Source organism: Sturnira hondurensis, unplaced genomic scaffold, assembly GCF_014824575.4.
Source record: "Sturnira hondurensis isolate 20B ecotype Veracruz unplaced genomic scaffold, ASM1482457v3 Scaffold0013299, whole genome shotgun sequence".
NCBI classification, from domain to species: Eukaryota; Metazoa; Chordata; class Mammalia; order Chiroptera; family Phyllostomidae; genus Sturnira; species Sturnira hondurensis.
The window spans coordinates 6,795,394-6,808,423 of NW_028085930.1; the positions used below are offsets into that span (position 1 = coordinate 6,795,394).

At 40.4% G+C, this 13,030-nt stretch overlaps 1 protein-coding gene across 1 annotated transcript in view; it reads left to right on the top strand.

The window, feature by feature from the left end:
* The window catches only part of ACAD11 (acyl-CoA dehydrogenase family member 11), a 70,786-nt gene that overhangs the window by 12,441 nt on the left and 45,315 nt on the right, over window positions 1-13,030 (top strand). Inside the window, exons 5-8 of the mRNA XM_037061274.1 lie at window positions 8-172; window positions 4,415-4,556; window positions 5,255-5,376; window positions 12,118-12,224. Of these exons, the coding sequence (XP_036917169.1) occupies window positions 8-172; window positions 4,415-4,556; window positions 5,255-5,376; window positions 12,118-12,224 (536 nt within the window). The remainder of the gene's footprint in view (window positions 1-7; window positions 173-4,414; window positions 4,557-5,254; window positions 5,377-12,117; window positions 12,225-13,030) is intronic.

Below are 13,030 nucleotides of genomic sequence, written 5' to 3' on the forward strand. Positions count from 1 at the left end.
CCTCCAGATATTGACCTGGACAAAGCAATATGAGGCTGCAGCTCACCAGGACATCCCTGCAATGAGCCAGCTCTCTGACTGGCTCATGAGAAACTTGCCAGAAAATGACAATGAAGAAAAATTGATTCATGGAGATTTCAAACTGGATAACATAGTTTTCCACCCTAAAGAGGTACTATAAGCCATGTTTACAATAAATTAAGTAGGTCTGACATGGGACACAAGTACTAAGTAGATGTTCCCCCCACAGAGTGCTGAAGGAGGCCAACCTGTCTCCACTTTCCCCCCACATTCAGGACTGTCTTCACCACTCAAACTTCTAGAAATGAGTCCTATGGATTTTCTGACATGGGTATTTGCCTACCTTTAAGGATGGGTCTAATTCTGAGTGATACCTGACTTACTGTTTAAGTAGACTTTGGGAATTGATGTGTGTGTTGCTGTTTTCTTCAAAGACAAATTTTACTGTTTACACCAACAACTATGTATGACTTCTGACATTTAATTTTATATAATAACCTTACTCCTAGTTTCGTGTTTTTATTAAAAATTCCATAGTGTTCGTCTTTGCCTCCTTTATCTACTATTTGTCCTCTAGGCTTTCATATGCTTCTTTTGTTTTGAAATGGTAAGATATATACATTTTAATAGAACTAAGTAGTACAAAAAGCATACCTAGAGAAATTTAAAAATATAGAACATAATTAAGAAAAAGAAAAATGGGGAGGGGGGCAGGGCAGGGAATATAAATATATAAGTATATATATTTATATATACTTAATATAAATATATAAGTATATATATACATCTCAAGTATTAGGAGTTATACTGAGCTTTTTGTAGCTCTGTACACAAACAGGTATAGGCAGAATGCTAATAAACTATTGCTAATTAGAGACTTCCACCAAGATGGAGGCATAGGTGGAAACACTGTGCCTTCTCCCACAGCCAAGTTTGAATACAACAAAGGTTTGGAGAACAAGGACACACCCAAAGACCAGAAAATTTAATTATATGGAAGTCCGACAACTACAAACCGTTCAACAGGGACAGTAAGAGGGGCGGAGCCAGCAGCGGAGCTGGGTCGGGCAGGAAAGATCCCCCGACCTAGGCCCGCAAGCAGCCCGGAAACAGTCAGAGTGTGGTCTGGGGCAGACTGACCGCGGTTGCACATTCGCGCACAGTGAGACGGACCACGCAGGCCCCAGGGGGCGAACCCAGTGGTGGAGGGCTGACGGCGGTGGCACACTCGCGTGCAGTGGAACAAAACCCGTGGGCCTGGTGAAGGTGGTGGCTGTGGCGCCGGTGGGGGCCGCGGCGGCAGGCGGCAGAGGGAACGCCATAGTTCCTCGTTGACCCCGCCCCCGCATACAAGGTCACAACCCACTGACTTAGTTGCCCTGCTCTAGTGAACACTTTAGGGCTCCGATCCTGCTACGGAACAGGCACGAACAGCCCAAAAGATGGCGCAAGAAGAACTCAAAGTCCCAGAGCCAATAACTCTAAGCGACCGAGAAATTGCCAGCCTCTCAGAAGCACAATTCAAGACACTATTTATCAGGATGCTCACAGAACTGGTAGATTATAGTCACAAATTAGAGGAACATAGTCACAAATTAGAGGAACATATGAAGGCTAAACTAATTGAAATGAAGGGAGATGCACAGGAAACCAATAGTGATGGAAAGGAAACTGGGACTCAAATCAATGGAATGGACCAGAAGGAAGAACAAAACATCCCACCAGAAAGGAATGAAGAAATGAGAATTCAAAAAAATGAGGAGAGGCTTAGGAACCTCCAGGACATCTTTAAACGTTCCAACATCCGGATTATAGGGGTACCAGAAGGGGGAAAGAAACAGCCACGAGTGGAAAACTTATTTGAACAAATAATAAAGGAGAACTTCCCCAGTCTGGCAAAGGAAATAGACTTCCAGGAAATCCAGGAAGCTCAGAGAGTCCCAAAGAAGTTGGACCCAAGAAGGAACACACCAAGGCACATCATAATTACATTAGCCAAGACCAAAATGAAGGAGAGAATCCTAGAAGCAGCAAGGGATAAGGGGACAGTCACCTACAAAGGAGTACCCATCAGACTGTCAGCGGATTTCTCAAAAGAGACCTTACAGGCAAGAAGGGGCTGGAAAGAAGTATTCCAAGTCATGAAATCCAAAGACCTACAGCCAAGATTGCTTTATCCAGCAAAACTTTCATTTAGAATGGAAGGACAGATAAAGTGCTTCTCAGATAAGGTCAAGTTCAAGGAGTTCATCATCACCAAGCCCTTATTATATGAAATGCTAAAGGGACTTAAATAAAAAGAAGATGAAAAATATTAACAGTGAAAGGACAGCAAACGCACAGTTATTAACAACCACACCTAAAACAAAAGCAAACCAAGAGGACAGCTAGATCAGGAGTGGAACCATAGAAATGAAGAACACATGGAGGGTTAGCAACAGGGGGGTGGGAAGAGGAGAAGGGGGGAGAAGGCACAGAAAATAGCATAGATGGTAGGTAGAAAATAGATGGGGGGAGGGTGAGAATAGTGGGGGAAATATAGAATTGAAGAACTTGAGACACGTGGTTATAAACTAAGGGGGGGGAATGGTGGGGGAGGGAGTGTGCGGGTGGAGGGAAATGAAGGGGGGAATAGAACAATTATAATTGTATAATCAATAAAATATATTTTTTAAAAAATAGCATGCTAAAAAAAACTATTGCTAATTAATGCACACTAATTAATACAATTTGATTAACCATCGACTTTTCTCACTGGCTATTGTTTTACAGCTTTGTGGAATTACCTAAAACTATTTCAGATATCTTGAAATGTAACTGTAGAGGAGATTTCCAATTTTCCCTGGGGAAAAGTTAAGCATTTATAGTATATAATACGTATCTCATCTTCTCTGGATGTTAAGAGCACAGAAGCAAATAGAATGATAGAGAAAAATGAACCCAATGTTTTTCTTTAGCTTATAAAATCTAGCTAGTATAGTAGTTTATAATAGTATAACCACAGCAATGAAAGGTCTTATGACATCAGATCATGGTGCAAGGAAGTGATCAATTTTCCCCTGGTCCTAATAGCAAATTTTAATTGCCTGTTATATACCAGTCTCTGTACTTATTCACTGAATAATTACATATTGGCCACCTACTGTGTGCCAGGTACTTTGCTAGGAACTGGTGAAAAAACAGACATGCTCCCTGCCCTCTGTTACTTGTGACATTTAACCCCGTGCAAGGAGGTGTATGTTGTGACTGAGGAAATTAAGGATCTGAGAGGACAACCATCTCGTCTAGAATTATACAGCTAATAAATGGTGAAACCAAGATTTGCATATAGGTCTATCTAGTTCCATGCTTCACATTTCCCACAAAGCTACAGTAATACGTAGAAGTGTGCTAGAGGAACAGGGAGGTCAGGCATATGGGAGGTCAGGGGAAGGCCTGAAACCCAGCCGTTCACACTGCCCAGGGGACCTCTGTTGTTTTATCTGGCGTGGATCATTTTAACCAGATTGTTGCTGTAACCTCCTCAGTGGCCCTCCTCCAGTCATTCAGATGCCAGAGGACCCTCCAAGGCAAACCCTGGCCTGCCGCTCCTCTCTCCCGGACAGTCCAAGGGACCTTCCCTTCCCTATACCCCTACACTCCTCAGCCCCTTGAAGTAATTCATCTATAACCTTTTTATTTAAACAAAAATACTATACATGTTATCAGCAAATTGCTTTTCCTCTTATATTTACAGTCGACTGTCTTGTGTTCTTAAACATGAAGAAATATATTCCCTTGATACATATTGTTATACAAAACAATGAAGGAAATTTTCTGTTTTATTGATTCCAAATTGTATGACTATTATGTTCTAGATTATGGTAGACTTTGTATTTGTAAAACAAACAACATCTTTGTTTGTTGTTTTATAACAAACATCTTTTATAACAATTACGTTTTTATCCTTACACTGTGAAATAACTTATTTTAAAAATTACGATTGCCATAAGATTGTAATATTTTTTATGTGGTAAGATTCATCACCAGAGCAAACTCTTAATTACACATGCCATAAATTCTTAAACTATAAGAAATTATTAGAACTTCTTCTTGACCACAGTTATTCCCAAGTGGGACCTTCCTATTCTTGGTCTCTGCTCATTAGGACAGAGGTTAAGGATGCGTAAAGGGAAACCTGGAGAACTGACGGACCGGAGGACTTGGCTCTACACAATCAAGGCTCATTAGCTAGTTTGTATATGAGATGCGCCACTGTGGGTAAAGCTACAAACTGGCCTCAGCTTTCCTTTTGATGGAGAATATGATTTTGAATGTATTCTACTTCACTTATCTCCTCAATGTTAGTTATCTTTTATCTAAAATGTTCAGTTCTTTGTATTTTTAATTACAGTCTCGAGTTATAGCTGTACTGGATTGGGAGCTTTCGACCATTGGTCATCCTTTGTCAGACTTAGCTCACCTCTCCCTGTTCTACGTTTGGCCAAGGACAGTTCCAATGATGAATCACAGTCCTTATGTTCAAGAAAACATAGGTATGAAAACACTGATGCCTGGATTCCTACTAATATAAAATTATCTTCATTATACCTCATGACTTAAAAATGGGATTATATCCCTGGCTGGTGAGACTCGGTGAACCAAAGTGTCCCCGGTTTGATTCCTAGTCAGGGCACATGCCTGGGTTGCAGGCTGGGTCCCCAGCTGGGGCCATGCTAGAGGCAGCCAATCAATGTATCTCTTGCACGTGGATGTTTTTCTCCCTCTCTTTCTCCCTCCCTTGCCCTCTCTCTAAAAAGTAATAAGTAAAAGATAATCCTACTTATCTATTTAGATAAAGCTACTTATCTAAAATTGAAATATAATCCTATATATATTTAAAAGATAGGATTATATTTCAATTTTAGATAAGTAGCTTTATATATATTTATATATATATTTAAAAGATAGGATTATATTTCAATTTTAGATAAGTAGCTTTTATTTGTCTTTGAAATGTTTCTAAATCATTTTTGTTGCTTTTTCCTGAATATTGCATTGAACTTAGAGTAATTTATGATAAAATATAATCCTTTGTATACAATTCTTTTGGAAATCAACATTTAGAACATGTTTTATTGTATGGACTAATGGTTATTACACTTAATTTTATAAACATATGCGATATTATGGCATTTTGAGATCTTCACCATGAGATTTTTACCGAAGTTCACAGTGCGTACCGCTTTTGTAGGGATACCATCGATGGAGGAACTGATCTCCACGTACTGCCGCTGCCGGGGGGTCAGCCATGCTCTTCCTAACTGGAATTTCTTTCTTGCCCTTACATGCTTTAAAATGGCTGGAATAGCGCAGGTAATTAACTGTTCTTAACATGTGTTTACCATTATTTATTAAGTATTTTCTGGTGTTCAGGGGTTTTACATTTCTTTTTTTATCCTTAGATCATTTGGATTTTGGTAATGACAAATAACAGACATGGTTAAATATAAATTCGGAATTTGCAGAATAGGAATTTGTGAGGGAAAAATGTGAATAGCGAATGTGTTACCACTTTGTGGTATGTTAAACTTAAACGATAGAGGTAGGGAGAAAGACATAATGATAAAAAGAGAAACACTTATGAAAATTGGCTCTATTGTGAATATCCATTGTAAGACACAGCCGAAATCTTTTAATGATGTCTGCTTCAGATTTTAAAACCATTTGTGGAACTTTTGGTTAAGATAGCAGTATAGGCAGACTTTTCACCTCTTCGCTCAGCCACATCAAAATTATATCTAAAATATAGAATCACCATCAATCAGAACTGTCAGAAATCAAGTTGAATGGAAGTCTGACAATTATGGAATTAAAGAACCTACATCTATCCCTATTGGTAGGAGGGACACAGACACAGAACTGGCTGGTACCATACCAACATGTGGCGGATAAAAATTTGGGAGGGATATCTGAGGAACAAGGAATCTCAGCCCCATACCAGGCCTCCCAGCCCCAGGTTCCAGTGCCAAGAAGATGAGTCGCCACAACTGGCTCTGAAAACCAGTGGGGGTTGAGTCTGTGTAAGAAACTTCTGGAACCCTAAGCAGTTCCTCTTGAAGAACCCACACATGGACTCACCTACTCAGACTCGTTCCCTCTGAGTTCCAGCACTGGGATAGCAGCTTAAAAGGCACCAGTGGTATGTAGGGAGAAACTGAGTATTTGGCATCAAGGTGAACAGAGGCCATTGTCTCTTTGCTGAGGTCTCCTCAAGTAGAGCTGGCAAGCTGGCGCCATATCTGAGACTCCATCAACCTTGCTAACACTGTTTGACATTCCTTGGAGATCTCCAGAGACTGCACCCCACCCAACTTACAGGCCCACCCAAGCTGCTTTTCCATAAGAATGGCTGGTCTTGGCTCATGCCGCACAACTTTCCTAAATCCTATCAGACAAGCAACTAGTCCAGCAATAGCAGTGGCCAGACTAGATTCACAGCATGGCTTTGCCTGGGTATCTCTAAGCCCAGCACAAGTAGCTGACATCTCAGATTACTTTATTGTTCAGGCAGGGTGGCCCCAGACAGAACACAGGTGGGGTCTGACCTTGGCCCGCACTACCCAGGGTACCCCAGGGCAAGCACACCCAGTGAACAGCTACAGACCATGTCAGAGCACCGCCACCTTGTCCCTGCATAGCTGATTCTCCACAGAGGGTAGAGGTTGGTAGTCAATGGTCATGGCCAATCCTTGCAGCTGACTGGCCTGGGTGAATTCCTCCCATGATCTGCCTATAGCAACCAAGGCTCAACTACAAGAGGAGTGTGTACACAGCCCACACAGAGGGCACACCTTGAGTACCCAGCTTGGGTGATAAGAGAGGTTGTGCCACTGGATTCTACAGGACACCTACTACATTAGGCCACAGTAGGAAGACACAAAGTCAAAGCAGCTCTACCTAAAACATGGAAACAAACAAGGTAGGCTGCAAAAACAATAAGACAAAGAAACATGGCCCAAATAAAAGAACAGATGAAAACTCCAGAAAAAGAGCTAAACAAAATGAACATAAGCAATCTGTCAGATACAGAGTTCAAAACACTGTGAGGAACTCAGTGAGGACCTCAGCAGCATAAAAAAGATCCAGTGAGAAATGAAGGACATGCTAACTGAAGTCAAGAACACTTATAGGGAAACAACAGCAGAGCGGATGAAGCTGGAAATCAAAGCAATAATTTGGAATGTAAGGAAGCAGAAAACCAACAAAAACAAAAAAGAATTTAAAAAATGAGGATAGTATAAGTAGCCTCTGAGATAACTTTAAGAGGTCTAACATTCACATCATAGGGGTACCACACAGAGAAGAAAAAGAGCGAGAAATTGGAAATCTATTTTTAAAAATTATGAAAGAAAATGTCCCTATTTTGGTGAAGGAAATGGACATGCAAGTTCAGAAAGCACAGAAAGTCCCAAACAAGATGGATGCAAAGAGGCCCACTCCAAGACATATCATAACTACAGCACCAAACATTAAAGATAAAGACAGAATATTAAAAGCAGCAAGAGAAAAAAAGTTACCTACAGGAATGTTCGCATAAGACTATCAGATGACTTCTCAAGAGAAACTTTTCTAGATGGACTGGCAAGAAATATTCAAGGTCATGAAAAGCAGGGTCCTACAGGTAAGATTGCTCTCCCCAGCAAAGCTGTCATTTAGAATCAAAGGGCAGACAAAGAGCTTCCCAAACAAGAAAAAAACCTAAAGGAGTTCATCATCACTAAACCATTATTATATGAAATGTTAAAAGGACTTATGTCTGAAAAAGAAGATCAAAACTATGAACATTAAAGTGGTAATAAATACATATCAATCAACAATTGACTGGCCAAGGTGGAGGCACAGGTAGATACATTTTGCCTCCTCATACAACCAAATGAAGGACAACAACAAATTTAAAAACAAAAAATAACCAGAACTGCCAAAAAATCCATCTGGATGGAAGTCCGACAACTAAGGAGTTAAAGAAGAAACACTCATTCAGACTGGTAGGAGGGTGGAGACAGGCAGCTGCGGTGGAGAGGACGAGAGTAGTAAGACAGCAGCTGGCAGACTGGGCAGTCCCGCGTATGTGTGCGGGTAAACCAGGGGGAGCAAACAACTGGGGAGCGAGACAGACTGTGCAACCCAGGGTTCCAGCGTGGGAAAAGAAAGCCTCAAAACCGCTGGCTGTAAAAACCTAGGTTTCAGTGGCAGGAGAAACTCCCAGCCTCACAGGAGAACTCGTTGGAGAGACTCACAGAGTCCTGCAATGTACATAAACCCATTCACCCGGGAATCAGCACCAGAAGGGCCCAGTTTACTTGTGGGTCGTGGGGGAAGTGACTGAAAGCCAGCAGAGAGACAAGCAAGTGAAACTGTTTCCCCCCCTGACCCCTTCCCCACATACTGTGCCACAGCACAGCGATGTGGGTTGCCCTGCCCTGGAGAATACCCAAGGCTCCACCCCTTATGGTGTAACAGGTGCACCAAGACAAAGGAATATGGCCAAAATGTAAGAACAAATCAAAAGTCCAAAAATAGAACTAAGCAATGAAAAGACAGCCCTGGCTGGTGTAGCTCAGTGGATTGAGTGCGGGCCTGTGAACCAGAGGATCACAGTCTGATTCCCAGTCAGGGCACATGCCTGGGTTGCAGGCCAGTTCCCAGCAGGGGACGCAGGAGAGGCAACCATACATTGATATTTCTCTCCTTTTCTCCTTCCCTTCCCCTCTAAAGATAAATAAATAAAAATAAAAAAGATTTTAGAAAATCAGCAGCCAACTTAATCAGATGCAGAGTTCAAAACAGTGGTAATTAGAATGCTTACAGAAGTTGTCGAATATGGTCATGAAATAGAGGAAGGAGTGGAGGCTATGCATAATGAAATAAAGGAAAATATACAGGGAACCAACAGTGAAGGGAAGGAAACCCGGACTCAAATAAATAATTTGGACCAGAAGGAAGAAATAATCATCCAACCAGAAGAGAATGAAGAAACAAGAATAAGAAAAAAATAAAGAGAAGCTTAGGAACCTCTGGGACAACTTTAAACATTTCAACATCTTAATGGTAGAGGTGCCAGAAGGAGAAGAGAAAGGTAAGAAATTGAAAACTTATTTGAAAAAATAATGGAGAACTGCCCCAATCTGGCAAAGGAAATAGACTTCCATGAAGTCCAGGGAGCTCAGAGAGTCCCAAAGAAGTTGGACCCAATGAAGCACATAACCAAGGCACATCATAATTACATTACCCAAGATTAAAGAAAGGTAGGGAAGAATCTTAAAAGCAGCAAGAGAAAAAGAGACAGTTACAACGGTGTGCCCATAAAACTATCAGTCGATTACTCAAAAGAAACCTTAAAGGCAAGAAGGGTCTGGAAAGAAGTATTCCAAGTCATGAAAGGCAAGGACCTACAGCCAAGATTATTCTATTCAGCAAAACTTTCATTTAGAATGGGAGGGCAGATAAAGTGCTTCCCAGATAAAATCAAGTTAAAGGAGTTCATCACCACCAAGCCCTTATTATATGAAATGTTAAAGAGACTTATCTAAGGAAAAGAAGATCAAAAGTAACAACAGTAAAGTGACAACAAACCCAACTATTAACAACTGAACCTAAAAACAAAAACAAGCAAACAACTAGAACAGGAATGGAGATCCTGTTCACAGAAATGGAGATCACAAGGAGGATTATCAGCAGGGAGGGGCAGGGGGCAGAATGGGGGAAAAGGTACAAAGAGTAAGAAGCATGAATTGTAGGTACAAAATAGGCAGGGAGAGGTTAACTGTAGTATAGGAAATGGAGAAGCCAAAGAACTTACACGTAGGATCCATGGACATGAACTAAGGTGGGGGAATGCTAGTGGGAGGGAGGGTGCAGGGCAGAGGGGAATAAAGGGGAGAAATAAATGAGACAATTGTAATAGCATAATCAAGAAAATGTACTTGAAACAACTGAATCTAAAAAACAAACTAAGCCAACAAGAATAGAGACACAATCATGGATACAGAGAGCACTTTGATGGTTGCCAGATGGGAAGGGGGGTTGGGGGGTGATGGGTAAAGAGGTGAGGCGTTAATAAGTACAAATATGTAGTTACAGAATAGCCCTGGGGTGTAAAGTACAGTATAGGAAATGGAGCAGTCAAAGAACTTACACAAATGACCCATGGACATGAACAATGGTGGGGGAATTGCCTGTTGGAGTCAGGGGTGCTAGGTGGAGGCTGGGCAAAGGGGAAAAAACTAGGAAGACATAATAGCATAATCAATAAAATATAATTTGGAAAAAAGTTTATCAGTCAGGTCTGTTAATGAGGAGAGGCTTATCTTTGAACTTCCCCAAATCTAGCGTAGCATCTATCAAAGAGTAGCCTCTTAATGTATGTTTTTTAGTGACTAGATGCGTAAGTTTTTTCATTTTCTAACATCATATTTATGTGATTAATTGAACATAAATTCAGTTTTTTTTAAACTACAGCTTAATCTAAACAAACGCATTCTTTATTATAGTAATTCAGTTCTGTGTACTTTGAATATTGGGGACTTATTTAGGAAATTGAAATACTTCAGTGGCAAGGGACTAAGGCTTGGAGGAAGAAAAGGTAAAGAGATTTTCGAAACAAAAAAGAATGGGAGGATTAAGGAAACTTATGGTTATTTTTCTGTGTCCTCAGAGTCCATGCCATCCACAAACAACTGAACTATCTTTCAGGAAATAGTTGTGTTACACCTCATCCTGCATTTCACAATCACAGTAATCATATTAGTTAATAAAGTTGATTGGGTGGGTTTCTCAAAACATGGTTTATGCTGTTTCTATCTGTCAGTTCCCACAAATCAGATAGCAAAGAGGCTTTGAATTTTTTTAATCCTCACCCGGGGATACATTTTCATTGACGAGAGAGAGAGAGAGACATCAATCTGTTGCCTCCAGGATGCGTTCCAACCAGAGATGGACCTGGCAACCTAGGTGTGAGCCCGGGCCAGGAATCCAACCCGCAGCATTTTGGTGAACAGGGTGATGCTGCGAGCACCTGAGCCATTCAGCCAGGGTTGGGCTTTGCATTTCAAATGGATTTGCATTTCAAATAAAAGTTTGACATGAGTTAGGATTGAAATTAATGTCATAAATTATATAGTGGTAGTAGTTTTAGAGATTATTATAAACTTTGCATTCTAACTCTAATATGAAATAGAAATGATGGAAAACTTTAGTATTTTATTACGTAAAAAATTATATAAAAATAGTAAAATTCAGTTGATTGTGTTTTGGTGGGGAGGCAGGGGAGAGGAGAGAATATATTATGTTGGAAGCACAGAACATGGAGAATTAAGAAAGAAAAGCTGGCCCTGGCTGGTGTGGCTCAGTGGATTGAGTGCTGGCCTGTGAGCCAGAGGGTCACTGGTTTGATTCCCAGTCAGGGTACACGCCTGGGTTACGGATTGGGTCCCTGGTTGGGGGTGTGCGAGAGACAACTATACATTGATGTTTCTCTTCCTCTCTTTCTCCTTCCCTTCCCTTCTCTATAGAAATAAATAAATGAAACTTTCTTAAAAAGAAACAGAGAAAAGCTGGTTAGCATTCTGCTAACATTCTTCAAAGGAGACACTTTCACCTGAACCCTGGGTCCAAAAAATGAGATAAAATATTCCTAGAGGTCATCTCATTGCTTTCTCTTTGGTTTCATAGTGTGCTTTTTTTTATTTGTTTTGGTTTCTGTAGATTTTCCTTCACTATGAAGGGAGAGCAGTGATTTTTAGAGGTGGTGTAATTTGCCAGTTTGGTATCTTTGGTTACTGTTGTGTTCCCTTTCAGGTTTGGTTTGATCCCCAGTTACAGTTTTGTTAGGATGCGAGTGTGTTAACCAGATGACATAAATATGACTATTTAATTTAGGAGGTGATATGTAATTAGTTCTTCATGTAGATTAATGGAATTGAGCATCTCAGCCTCATTTTTATCTTGGTACCCTGTGGGTTTAGTGACTCCACAGAGCTGGGAAACTACAAAGGCAGGATAGTTGAAGAACAGTTTTCAATAAGTTTTCCTCACTGTCTGTTAACTTATTTATAGGGAGTATATAGAAGATACCTTCTGGGGAATAATGCATCCGAGAACAGCTTCCAGTTCGCCAATGTTGTTCAGCCTCTGGCAGAAACTGGACTGCAGCTCTCAAAAAAGTAAGTAAACAGATCCTTCAGCTAACTAATTAGAGCCCCTATTAGGTCTGTGAACGTTAGAAACTCGAGGGGGGTGGGGATCACTTTTATTTCTTACACCAGGATTGCTGCTGCCCATCAGAATAATGTGTTTGGTCAATGTCTTACCTACCTGAAAATAAATCAACTTCAAATAGAAAGAAAATACTCATTTGTGATTAAAAGTATTTTTGACAATTTGAGTATATAAACTTTAAGGATATAGATAAAACTCCCGAATGTTTCCTTCTAATATTTGTTACTTACATTTACCTATTTAAAATTATAAATTACATAAGGTAATTGATTAGATTTAGAAATACTGCTTTCTTCCATCATCACATGCCATGAAATTTTATTCCAACGTTTTGTAAGCATCATTCAAATCCATGTCTCCATCGGTGGAGCACTTGTGAGGCATCTGATACACTTTGCCAGCCACACTCCCATCTAAGTGGTGTGATACATAGCACTTACTGAATTCATGGATGATGCTGTCCCTGGAAATTCTGCCCAGGGTAGAATGGATACAGAGAGGGGTAAGGGTATAATTACATTAATGATGTAATTATAATGTCGCCCAAGCAACAAGTACTTATGCCATAACGTTAGCATAGTCTTGTTTTTACAATCCACTGTATAGATGAATATTTGTAATCTCCAAAACATAACAACTGACTGTTGCTCATCATAGTGATCTTTAGGGGTATTGTTTATAATGATACCCGACAGTTACATTTGTGGGGCATATACTGAGAGTAATCATTAAATTTATGTTCAATTTCTTT